This window comes from Polyodon spathula, chromosome 6 (genome assembly GCF_017654505.1).
Source record: "Polyodon spathula isolate WHYD16114869_AA chromosome 6, ASM1765450v1, whole genome shotgun sequence".
NCBI lineage: Eukaryota > Metazoa > Chordata > Actinopteri > Acipenseriformes > Polyodontidae > Polyodon > Polyodon spathula.
Window position 1 is genome coordinate 37,059,291 of NC_054539.1, and position 26,909 is coordinate 37,086,199.

At 36.6% G+C, this 26,909-nt stretch overlaps 1 protein-coding gene across 1 annotated transcript in view; it reads right to left on the bottom strand.

Moving 5' to 3' along the window:
* galnt2 (UDP-N-acetyl-alpha-D-galactosamine:polypeptide N-acetylgalactosaminyltransferase 2) overlaps positions 1-22,282 on the bottom strand; it is a 157,783-nt gene extending 135,501 nt beyond the window's left edge. The window contains exon 1 of the mRNA XM_041252811.1: positions 22,098-22,282. Coding sequence (XP_041108745.1) covers positions 22,098-22,193 — 96 coding nt within the window. The 5' untranslated portion in view covers positions 22,194-22,282. The remainder of the gene's footprint in view (positions 1-22,097) is intronic.
* Between the last annotated feature and the right edge of the window lie 4,627 nt (positions 22,283-26,909).

Below are 26,909 nucleotides of genomic sequence, written 5' to 3' on the forward strand. Positions count from 1 at the left end.
GGAGATACTGAAATTGGAGAAGGAATCTATGAAAAAGACCTAAGAGTTTTTGTTGACTCAGAAATGTCTTCATCTAGACAATGTGGGAAAGCTATAAAAGCTATAAAAAAGGCTAACAAGATGCTCGGATACATTGTGAAAAGTGTTGAATTTAAATCAAGGGAAGTAATGTTAAAACTGTACAATGCACTAGTAAGACCTCATCTTGAATATTGTGTGCAGTTCTGGTCACCTCGCTATAAAAAAGATATTGCTGCTCTAGAAAGAGTGCAAAGAAGAGCGACCAGAATTATTCCAGGCTTAAGGCATGTCATATGCAGACAGGCTAAAAGAATTGAATCTGTTCAGTCTTGAACAAAGAAGACTACGTGGCAACCTAATTCAAGCATTCAAAATTCTAAAAGGTATTGACAGTGTCGACCCAAGGGACTTTTTCAGCCTGAAAAAAGAAACAAGGACCAGGGGTCACAAATGGAGATTAGACAGAGGCATTCAGAACAGAAAATAGGAGACACTTTTTTACACAGAGAATTGTGAGGGTCTGGAATCAACTCCCCAGTAATGTTGTTGAAGCTGACACCCTGGGATCCTTCAAGAAGCTGCTTGATGAGATTTTGGGATCAATAAGCTACTAACAACCAAACGAGCAAGATGGGCCGAATGGCCTCCTTTGTAAACTTTCTTATGTTCTTATATGGTTTCCGAGCTTGGTGCAGTTGCTGCATGGTCAACCACGGGAGCTTCCCCTGCGAGCAGACCTATTGTCCCAGGCCAAAGGACGGCTTTGGCACCCGAAGCCCAAGCTCATGTAACTATGGGCTTGGCCCCTGAACGGGAGCGCCCGTCAGCCTTAGGGCTTTCGACGGCGGTGATTTTGACCATTCAGCGCACTAGATCGCCCTCTACTAGGTCGCAGTACATGTACAAGTGGCAGTTGTTCCAAGATTGGTGTCTGGCGGGGGGCCATGACCCAATATCTTGTCCTATGGCAGTGATATTACAGTTTCTACAAAAACTGTTAGATGAAGGGAAATCTCCCTCTACACAAAGTGTATTTAGCCGCCATATCAGCTTGCCATGTACGCATTGACGGGTTATCACCAGGTTGCCGTTTTCTGGCATCGCAGTTCCTCAAAGGCGCAAGACGTTTGCGACCTCCAAGGACGACCAGTTTACCGTCATGGAGCCTTGACGTGGTGCTAGAAGCCCTTACTAAGGCACCATTTGAGCCTCTCCACACTGTGGATATGAATCTCATGTCTATCAAAACTGCGTTTCTGCTGTCAGTGGTATCAACTAAATGTGCCAGCGAGTTACATGCACTGTCAGTGCATCCTTCATGTACTCGTTTCGCAGGAGACGGTTCTAAGTTCTCCATGCGCCCAAATCCAGCCTTTTTACCAAAGGTCATATCCCCTTTTCTTCCCCAGAGGAAAAACGGTTACACATGCTCTGCCCTGTGCGGGCATTGAGGTGTTATATTGACCGTACAACAACTGTGAGGCAAACAGAAAAATTGTTCATATGCCATGGTTCTAAGACCTTGGGTCAGCCATTGTCTAAACAACGCCTTTCCCATTGGATAGTGGATGCTATTAAATTAGCTTATGAATCTGCAGGCCTTCAACCACCAGAGCAGTTGAAGGCACATTCCACTAGGGGTATGGCGACATCCTGGGCCCTCTTTAAGGGAGTGCCAGTGTCTGACATTTGCGCGGCAGCCAGTTGGGCTACACCGCATACTTTTTATGAGGTTTTACCAGTTAAACGTACTGGATTCCTCTGCTCCACTATTTGGAGCTTCTGTACTACACTCTGTGGCACCCTAGGATGCCAGTATGGTGTTTACTATTCCACTTTAGGACAGGTGTCATTGCGAGCATAGACTCTGAGGCGCAGCTCCGCATATGCTTAGATGTATTACCTACGCAGTTGAGTTATGACGTAAGTCTGTCTTACTGCCGAGAATCCTCCCTCGCGACAGCTTGGGTACACTGTTCCCATACATTGATGGTTATTTTCCAATTGAAAGGGAACGATAGGTTGCGGATTTATGCGCGTTTATCTGTTTACTTCGTGTGTGTTTTTAGTAGGAGGGGGGAAAAAAAAATACCTTAATGTTTCTTTATTGACAGCGGCGTTTATTCGAGGGCAGCCTCTGTTATAAAGCTGATATATGACTGTGGCGTCAATATGAGGGCGTTTTTAATATGAGGATGGTGGCAAATTGAAGCAATACGGTATTTGAAAATAAATGTGTGCATAAGGGTATATCGTACAAAACTGTACAACTAAAACTATGTAAATAAAGTATCAAGTTTAAAATACATGGGTTTATATTGTCTACATAACATAGTGCATATACACAACCGAAGCTATGTGTTTATACACAGACATACTATAAACTATGACATGAATGAATAAACATTTGAACAGAATGGGCTTCACTTACAATCATTTACAAAGTCTAAGTGCTAGCACAAATCACACAGATCCTGCCCTTTTCAACATAAGCAGTGCACTTACCACAGACTGTCTTTGTGCATTTGGCACAGCTATCTACAATCTTATTGTCATTACATTTTGCAATCTGGCATTGTCGTCTCTTGGGGCTGATACTGGGTTCATCTGCAGCTGCTGGTATCGTGTTACCAGTCTTTTGCTGAAAATGCATCTGCTGAACTTCTGCTAACTTCAGTATGAAGTCTGTCCTTCCTGTGTTTTCACTAATGCATTCCTTGTAGAGAACGAAGGCATTGATAGTTGTGAGATCCAGAACATTGTAAAAAACTTGACATGCCACCTGCGAGAACCAGCTTTTACAGAATATTTCCTTGCCATCTGATCTGAAATGTCAATTCCATACTTTGTTGAACTGTAGTTTGTATTTTTTTTTTTTCCACCTGCCCTGATCACAACTGATGGATGAAGGGAGCTGATAATAATCGCATTCTTTCTTGGCTTGCATTTCTAAACAGTCAGTGTGCAGTCTGAGTGTTTGAGGATTTTAGTGGAGTACTATTGTGTTTGCAGGTTTTTTGCAGATGGTGGTAGTTCTCTCCCTTGCTTATTCATTGTTCCAATCAGGCTTGTTTTTTTTTTTTTTTTCTTCTGCAACTCTTGCTAATATAGTGCAGTAAAAAAAACTGTCAATGGCAACATTTCTCCCTTTCCCTAAGTAGGTACATAGTAGCTGAAGTACCACGTTTTCATCTAGTCTTTGTCCAGATGGGCAAGTCTCATCCTTTCCCACATAGGGGTAAACATTTACCAAATATTTGTACTGGACATCCGCGAAAAGCACTCAATGCACTCTCATCAGTGTTGTGTTTTGCATATGCCAAGGGCCCTGGAACTTCGCTCAAAATATTAAGATCGCCCCTTCTACCTGAAGCTTCAACACCAGGATTTATAGAGTTCCAAATAGTGCCATCATTACCAGACTCTTGAGTGCCAGGTGGTGCTGGCACTACTTCTGGAGAACCGGCTGCCTCAGGTGAAGTAGTGGCTGGATCAGATTCAGGGGCTGATGCAGGTGAAGTGGCTGGCATCCTTGCAAGGGCTGCCACAGGATTGCTTCTTCTCCCACGGGATCTCCTGCGCTCTCTTTGCGCACTCAGTCCTGGCACTTCGCTGGCTTCCTCCTCACTGTCACTGCTGCTGGAAGATTCATCTGAACAAAGACATTCTAGCAATATATTTCTCATCTGAGCAAAACTGTACCTAAAAACATTCCAACAAGCATCAAAATCGGTGGAAAAAAAAAGTGGTAAGACTTTGAAAAAGGGAACAGTCCCTGCAAATGTACTGTACAACTGATAAGGAATTTTCAAAGCACCAAAGTAAATACAGTTTTGAAGACCTCTTAGTACCTCTTCGTAGAATGACCCGGTTCTCAATATTTGTGTCACAAAGCCCCTCCGGCAAGACTCCAAGCTCTTAAGTAATTGTTACCGCATGGATAATGATGTCATACAAAATACATTTGTAAAAGTGCATGTTGGCTATCATAACATTATATTTTTCAGTATTGATAATAGTGTGTTCTATACAGTAAACAACGTGTCAAAGATTAAGCAGTTATTTTCTGCATTTTAAATGATTATGAGTTGGTGGCATTTCTATACATTTGTTTTGCTTGCAGCATTGGCAGATCAAATGGGAAACAGCATTTATATCGGGGCATATCAGAACAGAAGAAATATCTGGCAGAATAACCACTGAGTCTGTCCAACAGCATGTTCAGATGTTTACACAGATCAATCTGCTCGGAACTGGATAAGAAGGCAGAAAAATAAATCCTGAAATACTAACTCTGCTGACCAAAAGTTGAATCTGTGGTGACTGTCTTCTGTTTATTATATATATATATATATATATATATATATATATATATATATATATATATATATATATATATAATACATATGTATATGACATGATATAATAGAAATACATAAATCTTTACGGTATTGTGGAACTGGCTTCATAATAGTATTCCTTAAGTGAAGCCCCATTTCATTTGTTTAGAAATCAAAAAAATTAAAAAAAAACTAATAAAATGTCTTCAAATGTTGGAATGATTTTGGATTCCCGTACTGTACTTACTTTGCAGTGTGGGCCCCCGATTGATAGTGTAATGGTTACATTAAACCCTTTGCTGCCTCCCTTAATTCTCTTTGGGGAGCTGCCATTGGCCATGTTTGACTTGTCTGTTTACTTATACAGCTTAATTGATGGGCTGTTCGCCTTGACAATACAGGCTTTGTATTGGTGTTACAGCTGTCACTCTCTCATAGACCCAAGTTATTTGTTTATTTTAGCAGATGCCTTTATCCAAGACGACTTACAGAGACTAGGATGTGTGAACTATGCATCAGCTGCAGAAATAGATTTTAGAAGTATATGCATGTACAGTACTCTACTGGCACAGAGTTCGAATCTTGCTGGGAACGTGCTGATTTGTTAGACATAAATTGGATGATCTAAACGAACATGTTTTGATTTAAATATGATATACTCTGTCAATAATCATGGTAATACTGTACGTACTCTGTTTCAAATAGACCTGTATACTTGGTAGAAAATATTAAGTAGCTGTTATGTACAGTCTGTGTAAAAGCATGCAGAGGAAGGTCGGGCTGACCAGCTCTTGGCAGACCCTTATCAGAAGCAGGCAACTCTTTGATTTAAGTGCCAGACCTTGGTAGCTAACTTTCTGGAGAAAGCTGCTGAGCCGAGTAAAAAAGGAAAAACATACTGTGAAATAAAAATATGCATGTTCTGTTAATGTAGATGTTTTAAGTGGAAAAATAATAAAAATCTTGTAATGGAAAAATAAAAAAGACTTAGAAAATTAGTGTACAGGGTAACCGGTTAAAAGAGCAGACATAGTCAAGTCTCTTATTTAAAGAAAGGAGTGAGTCCGACTGAAAAGCAATTATTCTAAAGTGATATAAAACAAAATAATTGAATCAATAATTTAAAGTCTCACAAATGCTGCTATATTTCTGGGAGCTAAACAGAAGTATAGTTTAAATGACTGGGCAGTCATGTATCTTATTTGAAAAAAGTATAAAGACTTGATCTAAAAGGAGCCTCTGAGTTAGATGTAAATATTTTATTTAGATCACAATAATACAGCTATTAGAATGTTGTATTTAAAAGCAGCAAGACAATAAAATAAAAATAGTATAAATTGTAACTCTAACAGTAAACTTGCTAAAGCAATACAAACTAATGCTGTAACCTTGATTCTCACCTGCTTGTGGTACAGGCAGTGTTGAAAATGATTCATTGGTGTTGGCTGATGAAGCCAAGATCCTCTCTAAAATGAGCAATCTCGTTACTATTAACGAATGGAAATACCTTTCAGATAACAGAAGATGGTAGTTTATCTTACAATAATCATTTTCTATATATAATAGAAATTAGAACCTGGCAGGAAGAGATGGGAATGGAAAGCATAGGACGTGTTAATGCATTAAGTTAAATATTGGTTTGAAATAATGAGTATTGAAAAAAACTTACGATAGTGTTTCACACTAATCAGTCTTAAAACTGGCAAAAAGCAAAGTTTGTCTTAAAAACCTGCTTTGACTGGATTTTGTATGAACAGTGAAGGACAGACTTCTGTCACTATAACACTATACCATTCTAATATGTTAACAGTAGCCTGTATTTAGATATAAATAACTGGACCTTCCATTCAAAACTTAAGATTTAGCAATGGAATAAAATAATATTACCATTGCTAGGAGCAACTGTTATACTGAAGTAACTTAATTAGAATACACCTTATAATGCCATTTAAAATTAAACTGTTGAAAGAAAACAGTAAATGTTTATTATAACAGAAGCATGGCGTTGACTATATTGTTAAGACACATTTGAAATAATGTTAATTTAATTAAATCAATTAAAAAATGTGTTCAATTTCTCAAACTAAAAGTGTCTTTTAGATATTACAATATTAAACCAAAGAATATACATGTTTAGTTTATATAAAGATTTTACTTCAGTAATAAACAGAGGTAATTTGCAGAAAAAACTGTAGCGTTTGAACGTGAAATAAATAATTTTGGGGTCTGCGGTTTTTCTGTAGATGTTTGTCTGAGACACACAGTATAATTCTGGAAGGGCATTAGACCTTCAAAAGATAAAGCTTGGTCTTTGGCACCTCAAATCAGGATTTGTTGTTGGCTCTTAAAAGCGGAATTTGCTAACCTTGAACGATAACCAACGGAAGGTGCTTTAAGAAAGGCAGGAGTATGTATCTCATTATATTAGAAGAAAATAATGAGAGCTTGGTTATAAAAATTAGGATGTGCGGTTTTTGGTATTATCTGAAAAGATACCGGTCCAGGCGTTCCTTCACTCGGCCAAAAAATTACTTAATGTGGTGAATTTGGAAAAGTACTTACACTGGAGTTTCATATTAATTGAAACACTTGCCTTGGTGTGTGGAAACCTGCTTGTGCAGTGAATTTTTAGAAACCGAGAGAGGTCAAGCTTAGTCCAAGCATGGTACAAGTTAATATAAGGCTATTATATTTTAAATGTTTCATTATAGCTTAAATTTAAATGGAAATAACTGAACTGACCACTGCATGCTTATTCAAAGGCTTGTGATGAACCCCTACAGTCTTTTTGTTCCATATTTTGTTAACATATCTGTATATGAAAGTAAACCAAACTGAAAAGGTGATGAGATGTGTTACTCAGAAGGAATATAGTAGGCTCAGGTTAATATAAAATCACACAGAAAGTTGATGTAAAATATATAAAACAATATATCTTTTTATACACCTATAAACTTGTATTGCATTATATTGCAGCAGGGTTACTTTGTTTCATCTGACTTTTTGGAGAAAGGATGGGCTAGGAAAAAGAGAGATGAAATCATGTTTCAATATTTTTGGAAAGAAGTTCTCTAATTGGCTTTAAAAGGAGTTGACCGGATCCTTCTAGAAAATATTATTAACTCAGATAGGAACTGTCAAGGTAGACTGATGATCCGATTTAATTGGGACTCCAGATGTATTCAATGAAGAGAAAATCCTATAAAAACCAAGGTAAAACTCCATTCGATATCGCTCAACTTGCTAACTACAAGTTCTGTGATCCATGCTCTGAGGATCTTTGAAAAACTGATTGCTGTTTGGTTGAAGTCAAGTCTCTGCCTTCTGAGGACAGTTCTTATTTTTCAATATATCCTACATTACATTTTGATATACTGGAAGGTAAGCATATATTTGAATTTTATCTTTTATATTGATGCATTGCTATAAGGTATATAAATTGTTTTAGTCTTAAGAGTGATTTTATATATATGTTCTAGAATTTGGCAGTGGCCGTTTTTAGCTTTTTACTTTTTATAGCCTATAAGCTAAATATATAATAACCTTATTCGTATTACTGTATTGAAGTACTAATGCTGTTAAACTTGTAAAGCACTGGATAGCCCAGACTGCGTTTTACTTGGGATTTACAGTGGTCTGTGCAACCAACCAATCCAAATTTGAAAGCATTTAATAAACCAAGAAGAGTACTAACACTGCTCTGATTTGTAAAACTTCAAAATGAGTCTTTGTGATTTTATTGATTTAAATAAAGGTTGTATGGACACACAGCTCATCCAGTGCTCGAACATAAACCACTAGGAGTTAAAAACATCAGTGTCCTCCTAAATGTCTCCCTGAGTTTAAGAGTGTGTGCAGAGCAAATATATAAAAAAAGAGTACGTAAAAACTTTAACCTTGACAATTTGTTATATAAAACTTTGGAATGCCAATGCGACTAGAGCTGTTGTTTAAATAGATACACACACATAAGATAATAGTACTTTAACATGTTAACCAAAACTAAATTAATTTGGTTAAAGTATTTATTTGCTTTGTTGCTGTGGGAACATCATTATTATTTTTTTAAGTACATTGCTTACTAAATGGGGAGTACGGTTTTAACAATGTAGAACTGATCACAGTTTGTTAGTTTTACCTTTTCAATGGTTCCTAGATTTTGCTTATTTGTGAATATGGCAAAAAAAAAAAAAAAACACTTTACTGCAGATATTGTTCCTACTTATAAATAATATCTGTAAATGTGAAAGCCCTACGAAAGTCAGATTTGCAATCCAGACCTAGTGTCTGACACATCTGATGCAAGATCTGGTCATTGGGATTATAATACAAGTTTCAGGGTACAATATACTATTTTACAGTGTAGTTATTTACAGATAAGGAAAAATGGAAGTGCTAGAGAGAAAACCACCACCCAATTCATGTCAGTTCATTGTACTGTATCAACCTTTGCAGTACGCAGTCTCTGTGGAGTTGAAAGGCATTTAAAATCAAGACAATTCTTTTACATTTCATTGGTACAACACTATCACCAGGGACTACTTCAAATGCTAAAAGGAGAACATTAAAAATACATAAGCTATAATTTCATTTTAAAGACTATTTGTTGTGAAATGACTGACAGCCATTTACCTTGCCTCCATATTCAAGAATAAACTGAGAACTAAAAAGACATTATCCCAACAAGATACTCTGGAAAAGACTGTTCTTGCACATATGCTCACAATTAGTACAGTCTATTCACTTTCACACTGGGAGACAGTAGAGATGCCACTCAAGCAGACAGCACTATGCTTTAATTGTGTTCCAAATAATCACGGTATGATGTGATTTCAAAGCAAGCAGGAGGGGGCTTGGTAGCAATGAGGCCTGGGTTCTAATTTGGCTCAGGTCACAAGTGCTGATATATCTTGAATCCAGTAGACATCCAAACACATCAAAAAACAATTTGACACAATTGATAGTCTCCACTTCAGAGAAGCTGAAATAGCATGGTGGGCGTTTCAGGAAAGTATCTTCTCTAATTTAAAACACATACTTGAAAATGTGAAAAGCCATAAAAGTGTCAATTACAAAGGCAAGATATTGGATGGCACATACATAGGGCACCAGACGGTGATTAAAATGGTCGCAAAGGCGACTACATTTTTTCTGGCGTCTGTAACCCTAAAAAATCTGCCTCTCCCATGTTTCAATATGAGTGGATTATGACGTTGGTCTGTAAATACTTTTTAAAAAAAAGTCAGCGTATAATGTACGAGAAGGATGGGAAGGACGGTAACAATCTGATAAGATACAAATGTCTGGAAATCCAGAGGTGTTGTATTAACATCAGTTGAAAATGTGTAATACAGTAACCCCAGTTTCATGCAACAGGAGTGACGGTGACCAAATCTGTTTGAGTACTCTTGTGTAAAAATGTAGCTTAAAATTAAGTTGTTTTCAAGAAATTTAAAACAAACAAATTTAAGGAATTTAAAGCACAAAGGTAAGGAATTAAGCAACGACAATAAAAATACCCCAAGTGAAAAGGTTACTGTACCAAGCTGAAAACTGTTTTCTTTTTGTACTCCAATAAACCAAATATTTGTCTTTCGCCAGTCAGATCATAGGGTGTCTACATAAAGTTTTGAATTAACATGTACTTTTATATATATATATATATATATATATATATATATATATATATATATATACACACACACACACACACACACAACCGTTCAAAAGTTTGGGGTCACTTAGAAATGTCCTTGTTTTCGAAAGAAAAGCACATTTTTTATCCATTAAAATAACATCAAATTGATCAGAAATACAGTGTAGACATTGTTAACGTTGTAAATGACTATTGTAGCTGGAAATGGCCGATTTGTAATGGAATATCTACATATACGTACAGAGGCCCATTATCAGCAACCATCATTCCAAAGGCATGTTGTTTGCTAATCCAAGTTTATCATTTTAAAAGGCAATTTTGCAAATTATGTTAGCACAGCTGAAAACTGTTGTGCTGATTAAAGAAGCAATAAAACTGGCCTTCTTTACACTAGTTGAGTATCTGGAGCATCAGGAATTGTGGGTTAGATTACAGGCTCAAAATGGCCAGAAACAAAGAACTTTCTTCTGACTCGCGTCAGTCTATTCTTGTGTAAATGAAAGCTATAATAAATGAAGGCTATTCCATGCGAGAAATTGCCAAGAAACTGAAGATCTCGTACAACGCTGTGTACTGCTCCCTTCACAGAACAGCGCAAACTGGTTCTAACCAGAATAGAAAGAGGAGTGGGAGGCCCCGGTGCACAACTGAGCAAGAGGACAAATACATTAGAGTGTCTAGTTTGAGAAACAGATGCCTCACAGGTCCTCAACTGGCAGCTTCATTAAATAGTACCCGCAAAACACCAGTCTCAACGTCAACAGTGAAGAGGCGACTCCGGGATGCTGGCCTTCTAGCCAGAGTTGCAAAGAAAGTCATATCTCTGACTGGCCAATAAAAAGAAAAAAGATTAAGAACACAGACACTGGACAGAGGAAGATTGGGCGGCGAAAAAAGTGTTATGGACAGACAAATCTAAGTTTGAGGTGTTCGGATCACAAAGAAGAACATTCGTGAGACGCAGACCAAATGAAAAGATGCTGGAGGAGTGCTTGACTCCATCTGTCAAGCATGGTGGAGGCAATGTGATGGTCTGGGGGTGCTTTGGTGGTGGTAAAGTGGGAGATTTGTACAGGGTAAAAGGGATCTTGAAGAAGGAAGGCTATCACTCAATTTTGCAACATCATGCCATACCCTGTGGATGGCACTTGATTGGAGCCAATTTCCTGCTACAACAGGACAATGACCCAAAGCACAGCTCCAAACTATGCAAGAACTGTTTAGGGAAGAAGCAGTCAGATGGTATTCTGTCTATAATGGAGTGGCCAGCACAGTCACCGGATCTCAACTCTATTGAGCTGTTGTGGGAGCAGCTTGACCATATGGTACGTAAGAAGTGCCCATCACGCCAATCCAGGTGGGAGGTGCTTCAGGAAGCATGGGGTGAAATCTTTTCAGATTACCTCAACAAATTGACAACTAGAATGCCAAAGGTCTGCAAGGCTGTAATTGCTGCAAATGGAGGATTCTTTGACGAAAGCAAAGTTTGAAGGACACAATTTCAATTAAAATTCATTATTTCTAACCTTGTCAATGACTATATTTCCTATTCATTTTGCTATATTTCCTATTCAAACTCATTTCATATATGTTTTCATGGAAAACAAGGAAATTTCTAAGTGACCCCAAACTTTTGAATGGTAGTGTATGTTTTTGTCTGTTGTACCTTCTTTACCATCCACATCAATCCCAGATATAATAGATTTGGTTATTGTTTAGCCAGAAAAACAGGCATGGCAAGTAAAGACGTTACCATAATGAAACAAAATTATCTCCGTCCCTGGGACTCGCATATGTCCCTCAGACATAGGCATCCCCATTGCAGAATTGAATTTGTTGTTTTGTTTTTTTAAACTCACACAGGCAATACAGCTGCGTTTTGTGAGGTGTAGTTTCAGCACGTGGAGGGGCTCATACTCTGCGTTGTAGTTCCTGCTGTGCAGAACTGGAAAAAATGGACCAGGGAATATTTTGGATCTGAGCAGACTGGAGGACTGAACACTATACTGAGTTGCGGCCCTTTCCCATGACTGCCTATGTATAGTTGCGTGTTATGCTGAAATCCATTTCAGGATTTCTTGCGGACTGCTTCCTAAGCATAAGCAACTGTGTTCAGTGTTGCCAGATTGGGCAGGTTCACGCCCAAGTGGGGAAGAATGGCTTTCGGCGGGTGCCTAATTTTTGGGTAGTTTTGGACATTAGTTTTAAAAGTATTAATGATATTTTTAAGCAAAATACTAAGTTATATGATACCTAACCCTTAGTTTTTACGTTACTGTTCCTAAACATTGTAACAGTAACACGCATCAATATCTGAGGATATAACGTACATTCCATTATGGGTAGCGTTACTTTGGACTACAAACATAGCATTTTCTAAAAGGCACAGTCTGGTAACAGAAATTGTTGCAAATGAGAATTTGTTCTCAAGGGTTTTACTTGATTAAAGAAAAGGAATGACTGATTTTGTATTTCAGGTGAATGTTTAGTAAGCACATAAAACACAGTTACAATTAGAACATAAGAACATAAAGTTTACAAACGAGAGGAGGCCATTCGGCCCATCTTGCTCGTTTGGTTGTTAGTAGCTTATTGATCCCAAAATCTCATCAAGCAGCTTCTTGAAGGATCCCAGGGTGTCAGCTTCAACAACATTACTGGGGAGTTGATTCCAGACCCTCACAATTCTCTGTGTAAAAAAGTGCCTCCTATTTTCTGTTCTGAATGCCCCTTTGTCTAATCTCCATTTGTGACCCCCGGTCCTTGTTTCTTTTTTCAGGCTGAAAAAGTCCCTTGGGTCGACATTGTCAATACCTTTTAGAATTTTGAATGCTTGAATTAGGTCGCCGCGTAGTCTTCTTTGTTCAAGACTGAACAGATTCAATTCTTTTAGCCTGTCTGCATATGACATGCCTTTTAAGCCCGGAATAATTCTGGTCGCTCTTCTTTGCACTCTTTCTAGAGCAGCAATATCTTTTTTATAGCGAGGTGACCAGAACTGAACACAATATTCAAGATGAGGTCTTACTAGTGCATTGTACAGTTTTAACATTACTTCCCTTGATTTAAATTCAACACTTTTCACAATGTATCCGAGCATCTTGTTGGCCTTTTTTATAGCTTCCCCACATTGTCTAGATGAAGACATTTCTGAGTCAACAAAAACTCCTAGGTCTTTTTCATAGATTCCTTCTCCAATTTCAATATCTCCCATATGATATTTATAATGTACATTTTTATTTCCTGCGTGCAGTACCTTACACTTTTCTCTATTAAATGTCATTTGCCATGTGTCTGCCCAGTTCTGAATCTTGTCTAGATCATTTTGAATGACCTTTGCTGCTGCAACAGTGTTTGCCACTCCTCCTACTTTTGTGTCGTCTGCAAATTTAACAAGTTTGCTTACTATACCAGAATCTAAATCATTAATGTAGATTAGGAATAGCAGAGGACCTAATACTGATCCCTGTGGTACACCGCTGGTTACCACACTCCATTCTGAGGTTTTTCCTCTAATCAGTACTTTCTGTTTTCTACATGTTAACCACTCCCTAATCCATGTACATGTGTTTCCTTTAATCCCTACTGCGTTCAGTTTGAGAATTAATCTTTTGTGCAGGACTTTGTCAAAAGCTTTCTGGAAATCTAAATAAACCATGTCATATGCTTTGCAATTATCCGTTATGGATGTTGCATCCTCAAAAAAATCAAGCAGGTTAGTTAGGCACGATCTCCCTTTCGTAAAACCATGTTGACTGTCTCCCAGTACCCTGTTACCATATAGGTAATTTTCCATTTTGGATGTTATTATAGTTTCCATAAGTTTGCATATAATAGAAGTCAGGCTTACTGGTCTGTAGTTACCTGGTTCAGTTTTGTTTCCCTTTTTGTGGATCGGTATTACGTTTGCAATTTTCCAGTCTGTCGGTACCACCCCTGTGTCAAGAGACTGTTGCATGATCTTGGTTAGCGGTTTGTAAATTACTTCTTTCATTTCTTTGAGTACTACTGGGAGGATCTCATCCGGCCCAGGGGATTTGTTTATTTTAAGAGCTCCTAGTCCCTTTAACACTTCTGCCTCAGTTAAGCTAAAGTTATTTAAAACTGGACAGGAACTGGATGACATGTGGGGCATGTTGTCAGTATCTTCCTTTGTAAAAACTTGTGAAAAGTAATCATTTAACATATTTGCTATTGCTAATAGTGTAGGTGCTATTTGTTACAATGGGGAACAACCGTGATGTCAGAACACACTGATTGTGCAGGTTTTGGGCGGGTTTTCAGGAAGTGGGCAGGTTTTTATAAAAGTAGTTGGGAACCCTGACAATTTGAAAAATGTTAGCGGCTGCTGACAGAAGTTTAACGGACTCAGAAGTTTAATAGATTCTTGTTTGCTTTGTATTTGACTGTAGGCCTACTATAGTTACAATTTCTAAGTTTAAGGGTCAACTGGTTGCCTGCTAATGGTAGTTCTGACGATCTGTACAGGTATTTTTTCAAAATGTCCATAGCTAGATATTTAAATCTCCCTACTACTAGCCGATAGTGTTAAATATGTTTAACAAAAAGAGCTCCCCGAGTTAAGTTTTTTATTAATTATGTTGATGCAGTTTTAAGAAATGTAATGAAAGCAGCACTTCAATTCCCACTTTCCTAAAGCTTAGTTTTCTGGGACGGAGAGCAGAGCATGCATAGTTTGCAATATTGCATAAGCTAGTTAAGCCCCTTTCTGGCAGCCCTGTCACAATCTTGTGTAGTGTGAAACCATGTAACTCAGGATGTGGGTCAACACGCTTTGACCTGGGTTGAGCGAGACAAAAAATACATGATGGCTGTTCGTAAGCCGACGAAATAAACAGCCATGCCTGCATGAAGGTTTCAGTACTGCAAGGAATATTTCTGTTTATTGTGTTTAGCCATATTTTTGTTGATTGAGACGCACTACGAGCTAGTTTGCAGCAGAGATGAAGAAACATTTGGTATAATCAATATTTTGGCCGACCATTCAATCCAAAGCAGCTTTTTAGTTGAGTCATGGACCCTCAATAGAAAAGTGTTGGAGAGCCCTGATGTTGAACAAAAGTTGACACACATTTTGGAACCAAAGCAGCATGTCAAATCAACACATGTGTTTTGCATCGTAAGACCAGCAAGGTATAGTATTGCATAGTAATAAACATGGAAAAGCGGGGTAAATTATGGTAAGTGCACAGTATAACCACAGAAAAACTGCAACTATACCATTCAAAAATACAGTGGTAAACTTTTACAATGGTACAAATATTCATAGACCAAGTTCAATAGCTGTCTCTGCAATCAGCATTAAACTGGATTTTAAATCCCAAAGCCATTTAGAAGCAATGGCTTAGAGAGCAGATCTGGAGGTAAGGGAATCATCTCTGGGTCAAAGGTCTCACTGTCTTGTTTTGCTTGGGGATAATAGGCTTAAGTGACTTTGTTCATCACAAACCAAATACATCCATCCTGGGCTTAAAACTTATACAGATGTAGTTTAGTTTAACATGCTAAAAACATCAAAATGTAAGCAAATAAATTCAGACAAGTATGGTAATGCATTGAAAATTTACAGTAATAGCGAACTTTAACATTAAATTTTTTATATATATATATATATATATATATATATATATATATATATATTCAAAGAGTTACCATATTTACATGTTTTACTCATGCTGTTTGAATATTGATTTAAAAACCTTGCTATTATTTTAGAAAGACAATTATAAATGTTGCTGAATGCTTGATTTTCCTTATAATTGACACACACATTGAAGCTGAAGTATTACGAGAATACTATCCATGGCTAAACTTAATGCACTGATTATTCTGACACTAATTAACTTTGGTACAAAAGTAACATATTACTGAACTCACTTTGATAAAATGTATGGGCTGTATAACTGCAGCAGTGTGCAATTTTTATTATTTATTTATTTATTTTTTTAAAAGGATTGTCCAAGGGACAAAATACTAGAAAAATCTACTTGCACCATTCCCCATCACACAAAGCACACACAAAAAAAAAGTAGAATATAACTTGTAGCATTTTGGCTTTATTTAACAATGAACACAATCAATCGGTGATTACGGGGGTGAATCTAGCCTTGTGCTTGACAAGTTCTCTACATTTTTCAAGATACGCAAAAGGTTCCCTGTGACCCCACCTTACGTTAAACAAATGTGTAACATACTTTATTGAAATACTCCTTTCAGTGCAGTTTGGAAGCCATTTTCTAGTAAATTTAAGCAACCTACTAAGAGTACAACTACAATAAGCAATACTTGAGTTATTCAAACATAAAAACAGGCTTCTGTCTTTTTTCCCCCACTATTTTAGCTGAATTAAACTCCTGATGTACAGGTCTTTTAGTTGTTGCATTACAGATAGAAAATCACTGACAACTATTACTGCTGCTTTATGGTATTCAGATTTTTCTTGACGTTCTTTCAGTTTTGTAACTGCTGAAACACAGATTTTTAAAAGGATGTATAACCTGTCAAGTTTCTCTGCATTTTTTACTGTTTTTCTACCAAAATGCATGATCATAAATAAATCTGGTTGTATTTCTATTGAATGATGACTCCTCCCTGGGCCTTTCTCTAAACCAGAGCAGGATACTTCTGGCAGGATTAACTGCAGCCAAGAAATCCATTTTACAGCTTTGGATAGACCCTACTCCTCCTATGATTGCTACCTGGCTCTCGGGCTTCAGAAGCATTGTTTTTTTGGAATGCTCCACAGCCAGGATTAATAAGGCTCATCTGACAACTATACAGGCATGGAGAGCAACTGCTGCCGATTTGGCTGCACTGATGCTTAAATGACATGGGCTTCCTTTCCATTACCTTTATACTAGCCTCTATTTTTGGTATGTAATTTTATTTTTAGATAACAATGTTGTAATGTTTTTTTTATTTATTTGAATATTATTTTAATGTGCAAGCATTGCCAATGTTGTAAGTATTTTAGTTTTTTATGCTTTGTTTCTGTTATTAAAAATAATAAAAAAACAATTGATCACAAAAAAATATATATAATCACTTCATTTCTATCATTATAAACATTTGGCATTCTTCATGTTGTCCCTGACACAAACCTTGTTGTCCTGGGTGTCAGGTGATACGAAATGCACGCTCCAGGTTTGATTAAGTTTAATTTTCCGGATCTTGAACTTGGTTGGAAGTAATTAATAATTAAGAGTGCTAATAAATTTAAACCATTACACATATCAGCTAGTTACTCTTGATTGGGTATTGTAAATGTATTTACTTGTTAATTCTTTCTACACACTGGCAATGAAGAAAAAGGTGCTAGCCAATCAGGAGAAGACAGCGAGTGACAGTAGCATAGGCAATTCACCCTTGAAAAATGTGACCAGGATCCATGAAAAAATGTCTGCATTAATAAAACATAAATAAAATGTTGACTTTAGGTCATAAATAATCACTTTGGTTGGGGCACAGAGATCAATTCCCCTCCTCATCTACTTTATATGTAAAGTTATCTTGGCCAACGTTAAACACCTAATGTATCCGCCAGGTTCTTTGATTTTGGCACCTGTAGATCAGGGTGGGGTTTTAATGTTAATGCAGCTCTACTGACATTTAAGATGCAATTTACACTGACTCAAATGTTTAAAACAAAAAAAGTAATGACTCGCTTTTGTGGAACCTGAGTTCAGTGTTTTTCCGTTCTAATCAAAGAGTAAAATAAGGACAGACCAACCGTTTTTGGATCACCTGACTACTGTAGGAACAGCAACACTGCAGGAGACACCATGACCTGGATACACTATGATGCTCAGAAGCCAAATCCCCTCTCTCTTGGCAAATGCTTTTGTTGAATCATGATTTAAAACGATAAAAGTTATTTCTTTAGGTCGACCCAATATATGTCATGAAATGGGTACCCCATCAGTAACATCTTATTTTGTTCAGATGTTATTTATGAATTGGTTTGCAAGACATTTCTTTTTTTAATGAATTTATTATATAGTAACCAATACTTTCTCCTATTTCAAGCAGTTGTTCAATTGTAAGCATTCCATTTCAATAGTGTTTGTCAAATATATTGGTCCCATCATAATTGCAGTGTCCTATGGTACATTAGCAGGAATATAAGCAGAAATCTGGACTGTGTCATTAAGCCACAACTGAAACTATAGCCTTTAATACTGTGAACAAGGTTATTAAAATGTTCACATTTTAAATATAGAACATGTAACAGACAACGTACAGTCAGTGGCTTTTTGGATGCATACATGTGTCTGCAGGAAAGAGCCAGACACTCGAGACCTGAGACAGTTGAGGATCCTGACCTGCAGGTCGGTGTGTTCTGGCGGAGTGTCTCGCTTAAAAGGGAGCTGCTGACAACTCCAGGGCTGATAAGCCAGGATTGACTGTCTATGAGCGACATTTGTTTAGAGACAATGCACGTTACTGTGATTATTATAACTATGTGGTGTTATGAAGAAATTATAGCATGTTTCTAGAAATGATGTAGAGCTATGTGCATTATGTAATAAAATAAACTACAAAATGATATTGCAAAATTTTACCAAAGCCATAATAGTAGTAAGCTTTTCATGTTAGAATTTGAAATGTCACATTTTTCAAGTATAACTACAAAGCGGTATGCAATTCAATATGGAAACATAACATTATTCAGCTGGTTTCATCCGGCTTTATGAAGCAAAATTAGATATTAGTTCATTCTATAGGGTGGTGCAAAACATTTGGCCATAGCTGTGCAATAAAAAGAAAATAATCTGCATGCTTTGTAAAAGTCAGCATGTATGTGATGAATTAACCTATTATGCAAGACCAACAGTTTTACAAAAAACAAAGCGTTGAAAATAGCAATAATTCGATTTATTTACACAGCAGTATTCTTCATCTTTTTAAATAGATTATGCAAACACTCCCACATGAAACTGTGCCTAAATAATTGCAGTCTGCTCTGAAATGCTTATGGGTAAGTCCATACAAGTGTAATATTTGTGACACTAATGGCAAGATAAGTAATTTTGACCACAAAAATCTAGAGCCATCCATTAGTCAAACCAGTTAATGCTACATGTTCATGGACTGAACCTAATGACAGAGTACATTGCTTAAAACTTATGATGTGGTTTTAAGTTCTGTTTCCCTGTTTGAAATTCAGTTAGGGATGTTAGCATCTGTTTCATTTCCTAAACATTTAAAACTTCAAATGTTCAAAAAAAACTAGCATAATAATCCCTCCATTAAAGTGATGTTACTTTCTATACCACAACAAGAATGTGTATGAGACAACAGGACATATTTTCAAAGCATTCACTTCAGTCTTTAATGAACCGTACATTTTTTTTTTTTTAAAGAGTTAAAACACCTGGTAATTTCACAGAACTAGAACCAAACAACCAAGGGGTATTTCAAACTCTCTTAAACACATTAAACTTGGTTGGTTTTTCATTTTGTAACATTAATTTGATTTGTTCTTCTTTTTAGAAAATAGGAGCTAATTAAAGAATAGAGGAAACACATCCAACTGTATTTCACTATTTGATGTGCACGTGTTTGACAGTATCAATGCAATTCAGAGCTGCCATGAAATAAATCTTAACCATCAGTCATGTTCTGATTCAAGAAAGTCACATAAGCTATGCCCTTTAAAAAAGACTCTTTAGTAAGATAACAGTCCAAGATTAAATTAACAAGGTCTCCGAAACTACCTGTTTAAGAAATGTCAACAGAAGTAGTCTCTGGGTAAGAGAATGCCCCTTTGGAAGCAAGCAAGGTGTTCTCTGAGACAGAGTTGAACCAGACACAATATGCCAAGGCCAATCACGATATGAATTAATAATTAGAAATGTATTTATTACTTATATCATGAAGCACATTCATCAACATATGAAATTAACAGAATAAGTAAGAGAAAAGCAATAGGCAAGCAAATGTTAACAAACTATAATAACAAACTAATTGACAAACCAGTGTTAATAAACTAAACTGACAAACTAAATTAACAAAGCATCCCTGAATATGGTAAAAATACAGTAGCGGCTCTGACAGTAATTATGGTTATTAACACACCACCTCTGCACATGTTAAATGAAGCAGCAGCTCTAGATTACTCGGGAAATGACAAGTCAGTTTTGAAAAGATTGAATAAACCATTTAAATTTGAGTTTGTAACCTAATAAGCTGAATTATCAGGTTATAAAATTGTACAGTTTTGAATCAGTCATTTTAGTGCTGGTTCCTTGAAATTCATATTAATGAGAGCTGACCGTATTTTATAATGTCTGGTGTACATACTGTTTTGTAACACTGTTTAATGTTTATGCACTATATTTTAAGACTCACTTTCCTTGCAGCAAGTACCCAATGTTAAAAGCACAGTGGACCACACAGGGTTAAAAATAGATTGAACATATTTAATAACATTTTTACCTTAAAAGTCCATGTTGACAATATCAGATGTATAGGTGATTCTTCTTGTCAGTACTCGAAAATATCACACATGTCAACAAAGGAAAATGGGGATCATGGCATTCATACGAGAGGTAGTACAATGAGGATGAGGGCTAATCAAAAAGCTTTACGGAGCTAAAACAAAGATCATTCAAACAAACTAGACAGTCAACTAAAAAGCCAACTAGCAGCCAGTAAGGTGTTATGGATGTCAATCTTTGCTTGTTCTATTCCTTAGCTCCTTACAATTTCACCTCAGAGTTTTTGCTTAAGTGTATAAAGTTACTGCTTGCACTCAACCCCACAACAAAGACATAAATCAATCAAGAGGCTTGTAAAAATAGAAATACTTTACTTTGACCATGAGTTCATGAAGCACTGAACAATTCTGAAATCTGCAGAAGTAACCGTTTGGTTGCTGAGAACATACTGTCACCATTATTATTCTTCCAGTGGTGAACTGTTAGGCGATTCAATCACATTTATATCCATCACTGTTAAGATGCTTAAAACAGCACCCCAATACGTTAAAACGTAGTAAAGGGAGTACAGGAATCAATTTTTAAAATTATTATTTCAGCTGACAAATGCAAGTCTCATAACCACAGTTTCAAAAAAAAAAAAAAAAGTTTTATCCATGCAATGAGCGACTGTTACCTATATACTGAGAATGTTTGAGAGATCATGTCCATTCCTATTATGAATAAAGTGCAGTGCAAATCAATCAGATACCAATATGTAGGTATACAGCAGACAGAAGACCAGAGTTAACAATGGTTGAGATTGCATCTGCCTTGCCAGCAATTTGTCATGTTTACACTGTCCATAATGTAGCGTCCCACGTGGATTCATTTCCACAACAATAAAGTTGCAGATTTACAATCACAATGTACAATAGTAAAAATACGTAAAATAGGCAACTAAGTAAACATCATCCTATTCATAATATGGGGACAAATGTTGATGGAAAATAAACAGTGGCCAGCAACTGAACAACAGTGTACATAATTGAAATAGTTTAATGTAGTATTTATCTCTTACATATAAAATACAACATATGGTACCGTTTTCAGTATTCACCATAAGTAAGATACGTGCCGGGTTTGTAGAAATCTGCAAACCGGCTACGAAATATACCGGAGACACAAGGCATAATCCTACTGTATAACCTACCATCATTTGAAATCGGTGTACAATTTCTAACTAACACATACAAATGCTAAATGTAAGTTTGTAGGTTTTTTTTTGGTTTTCTTTTGGGGTTTTTTTCAAGCACATAAAATGCTTTTAAAGCATAGGGTTAAAAAGTACCCCAACCCCCTCTATCGTTTTGTTTCACAAGCTGTGGTACGTGTCTGCTTGACAACATTGTTCTACACTACAGGTACTGGTATCTCATTAGACAAACTAAAAATACTAAAATACTAATAAAGTAATACTAAAAAAAAAACGTTAAAAAAAATAAATCACACATTCACCATTGATTAATAACACAGTGCAAAGATCAGGTTCGTTAAAAATGTGCATTCCTAATTCTGACAGCTGTGACCTGGATTTCTATGGAATACATTAACGTTACCAAAATTAAAGAAATATCTTACCTTTCTATTCATCGCAGTTCCCGAATAAAAGTAATATGCGATGCCAAGGATCCAGAGCACGGCAAAACACAACAATATCCTTGATTTCCTTCGCATTGCTGCGGGGTGGACGCAGATTTTCTAGATTTGATAGGAGCACTACTGTCGCTCTGCGCTCAGCTGTGTTCCACTGTAAGCAGAAATAGTGTGCAGATGACCACAGCAGGAAACAGCCAGCATCACCGGGTTAAAGGGGAAAGGGCAAGCAGCTCATCTAGCAGCTAATCGAATCACACGTTGCAAAGACACCGAGGAGAAAGGGGGTTGGCTGTGTAGCAGTTGGCAACCTCAGGAATTGGAGACTAACTGTAACTGCTGGTGTCAGTGTTAATTGTGACGCGCTTTGGATGAATACATTGTAGCGAGATCCAGTGATCCAACTGTGTACCGATGCAGTGGCATCGCTGATGTAATTTATGTAGCTAAATAAACTTAATTTAATTTTGATTTTATATTTTAACATTACATTACATTATACCATTACATATGCACGATGCCACAAGTTCTATTGTATCGTGTTTTATCTTATTAGGCTGGTTGTATTTATGTATTTTTTCTAATTAATTTTAATCCTAAAAACTGCTTTAATCTGTGAGGTCCTTTTATTGTTGCCACTAACGAGACATAAACACGCGAACCCGCTTTGGATATGTGTCAGTTGACTACATATATGACTTATTCTGTGTAATATATACACACGAACTATTTTTTAATCAAACGTCTCACAGCTGCAGGTTGTATAAGATAACCACAACTGTAGTGAACACAATGTAACTTCTGCCCTTAAAACACCGTATTCTGTTAATTTAATTCAGTGGTTCTCAACCTTTTGAATCACGCCCCACCTTTTTTTTTTTTTTTTTTTTCTTGACGCATAGAACACCAAACGTAACGATAATGTACAAAAACGGAGTAATGACTACTGTAGAAAATCTGCTGGCGGGAGTTTGGATGGTTATATCAAGAATATCTTTTGTGCAGCTACTAGCAGCAGCAGAATAAGCCTAAACGGTGCCAGTAAAAATCATACTGGCAGTAATATCTGCTAAAAAAAATTATTACACACACACACACACACACACACACACACACACACACACACACACAAAGTGTAGTGAAATTTCAGGTACGATGTAAAACGTGGTCGCTTGTTCAAGCACGCTTAAACAACTTAAGAAAGCAGGGAAGCGGCCACTCCAATCTGGCACTTTATGCTGTTTACATCTTTTTAAATTGAATTGATCATATTTTCTAGTCTTTTACATCGTTGTTAATGTAATTTATCATATTTCTCCACCATTAAGAAAATAGTATACAAATATTTATTATATGCAATACACTGGGTCTTGTACATTTGTTTTACTTGTGCAACTTTGGGGTGGACTTCTCGTTTTGTCTTGTTAGTCGTGACATTTATTTCTTTTTAGAGAAATTGATTGTCTTTTTCCAGTTTACGTTTGCAAAGAAATATGTATAATTAATGGTAAATTTATCTCTGTTTGACAATAGGAAAACACTCATCAGATCGCAATTGATTACACTTGTACAAGAATCTGATAGTGTACCACTTTCAACATGACAACATATTGCTTTCTGACATTACACGGGTCAAGTTTTGGTGCACATACCCAATTTTGATGATGTACTGCTTTCAAACACTACACCTGTACCATTTGTAAAATTAATCACCCTATTAAAACTCTTTCTTTAAATTCTCAGATGACACACTCATGAAGAGGTTCATCTGCAGTGTCAACAAAGGTAAATCCAATTTACAAGTAACTTTATTCCTATTTGCAAACTACACCTACACAACCACAAACCGATTCATTATGTACTGAACAAGGGTGCTAGTGTTGCAGGAACAGAAGTGCCACTGATCTCTGGTATTTCAAGTTGTGTTTTGTCTCAATGACTGTTTTGCAAAATGCTACTGCCAAAGATTTAAATACAACAATGAAGCAAGAACACATTACCCCTGTGTTAGCAGCCTTACATTGGCTTTCTGTATGGTTCAGGGTTGATTTTAAGGTCCTACTTTTAACTTACAAAGCTTTAAATGGCCTTGCTACCTTATGTCTAAAAGATTTGCTGACTCCATGTCTCTAGAAACTTTCTTAAATCACAGGACAGGTTTATTTCATGGATACAGAGAAAGAAGACAGGTGGCAGAGTGTTAAGCTTTGAGGAATGATCTGCCATGATTTTTAAAGGAGACACCATCTCTCACTACTTTTAAAGTATGATTAAAAACCCATTTTTATCATTTAGCATGTGTATTTTAAAGGGAAAAAGTATCATTCCATTTTATACTACTTATTTAAAAAATGTATACTACTTATTTTTGTCACTGCTTTTTAAAGTAAAAATTTAAATTATTATATTATTTTAATTTATGTAATTTAAAGGAGTATTTTATCATCTTGTCTTTTACTATCCTCTAAATGGTTTTGTATATTAATATGTTTAGTTATTTTTATCTGCAAAGCACTTTAAGGCAATTTATCATGAAAGGCTCTACGTAAGAAATAAAGATTGATTGATTGATTAATTCTTAAACACAAACTTGCAATAAGTACAAACTTAACATTTCTGCAATATTAAGTGTGGTTTTCCAGACTGTCATAGGTAAACTAAAATTAAATTTAAAAAACAACAAAACATGGAAGTCACATTATTATTTTGTTCCCTGTCCCCCACTTACTGTCATCTTCCCGAACATAAAAGGGAAGAATCCTGATTATCTAAAGATATCATTTGGGATAACTGGAAATGATCCCCAGATGGTGTTGTATTAATTAGTTTTCAGGTTTTTTTAACTACTTAAGGCAAATTTCAAGTTCACTGCAGTTGGTCCCATACACACTGAACTTGCTTAAATAATTCTAGATAAATCATCACCAAAGTTAATATTTTGTATGTATAAAAAGTACATTTTGGACCAGTATTTAGAACTCATTAAAAATGTGAATCTTGAGATATATGTGCAAAAGTTTTAGGCAGGTGTGAAAAAATGCTGTAAAGTAAGAATGCTTTCAAAAATAGACATGTTAATAGTTTATGTTTATCAATGTCAGAGATTTTGTAGGCATATAGTCAGGTGTATGATTAAACAATTATACCAAACAGGTGCTAGTGATAATCAATTCAATATGTAGGTTGAAACACAATCATTAACTGAAACAGAAACAGCTGTATAGGAGGAATAAAACTGGGTGAGGAACAGCCAAACTCAGCTAACAAGGTGAGGTTACTGAAGACAGTTTACTGTCAAAAGTCATACACCATGGCAAGATTGAGCACAGCAACAAGACACAAGGTAGTTATACTGTATCAGCAAGGTCTCTCCCAGGCAGAAATTCCAAGGCAGACAGGGGTTTCCAGATGTGCTGTCCACGCTCTTTTGAAGAAGCAGAAAGAAACGGACAACATTGAGGACCGTAGGCGCAGTGGTTGGCCAAGGAAACTTAATGCAGCAGATGAAAAACACATCATGCTTACTTCCCTTCGCAATCGAAAGATGTACAGCAGTGCCATCAGCTCAGAATTGGCAGAAAACAGTGGGACCCTGGTACACCCATCTACTGTCCGGAGAAGTCTGGTCAGAAGTGGTCTTCATGGAAGACTTGCGGCCAAAAAGCCATACCTCTGATGTGGAAATAAGGCCAAGCGACTCAACTATGCATGAAAACAAAAAAAAATGGCAGCAGGTGCTCTGGACTGATGTCAGAATTTGAAATATTTGGCTGTAGCAGAAGGCAGTTTGTTCACCTAAGGGCTGGAGAGTGGTACATGAATGAGTGTCTGCAGGCAACAGTGAAGCATGGTGGAGGTTCCTTGCAAGTTTGGGGCTGCATTTCTGCAAATGGAGTTGGGGATTTGGTCAGAATTAATGGTCTCCTCACTGCTGAGAAGTACAGGCAGATACTTATCCATCATGCAATACCATCAGGGAGGCATCTGATTGGCCCCAAATTTATTCTGCAGCATGACAACGACCCCAAACATACAACGAAAGTCATTAAGAACTATCTTCAGCATAAAGAAGAACAAGGAGACCTGGAAGTGATGGTATGGCCCCCACAGAGCCCTGATCTCAACATCATCAAGTCTGTCTGGGATTACATGAAGAGAGAGAAGCAACTGAGGCTGCCTAAATCCACAGAAGAACTATGGTTAGTTCTCCAAGATGTTTGGGCCAACCTACCTGCCGATTTCCTTCACAAACTGTGTGCATGTGTAGCTGGAAGAATTGACGCGGTTTTGAAGGCAAAGGGTGGTCACACCAAATATTGATTTGATGTAGATTTTTCTTCTGTTCACTCACTTTGCATTTTGTTAATTGATAAATATAAACTATTAACATGTTTATTTTTGGAAGCATTCTTACTTTACAACATTTTTTCACACCTGCCTAAAACTTTTGCACTTTTGCATATATATATATATATATATATATATATATATATATATATATATATATATATATATATATATATATATTTATCGTTTTTTTTTTGTTTTTGTTTTCACTAACTTAAAATCAGGGGTTGGTACATGGAAACAATGACAGTTAAAAGATTCCTTACCGTTTATATAAATTCCATGCCCTTCCATGCAGAGTGACACAAATTCTCCATGGAAATACAGTTTAAATGTTAAGGTTGCTACCAATTATTTGTGAAGAACATTTGGTAATGATAAAAATATATCAGAAGATATCATTGCAGTTTCATACCATAATACATTGTACTCTGTCTTGGTTAAAGTTCA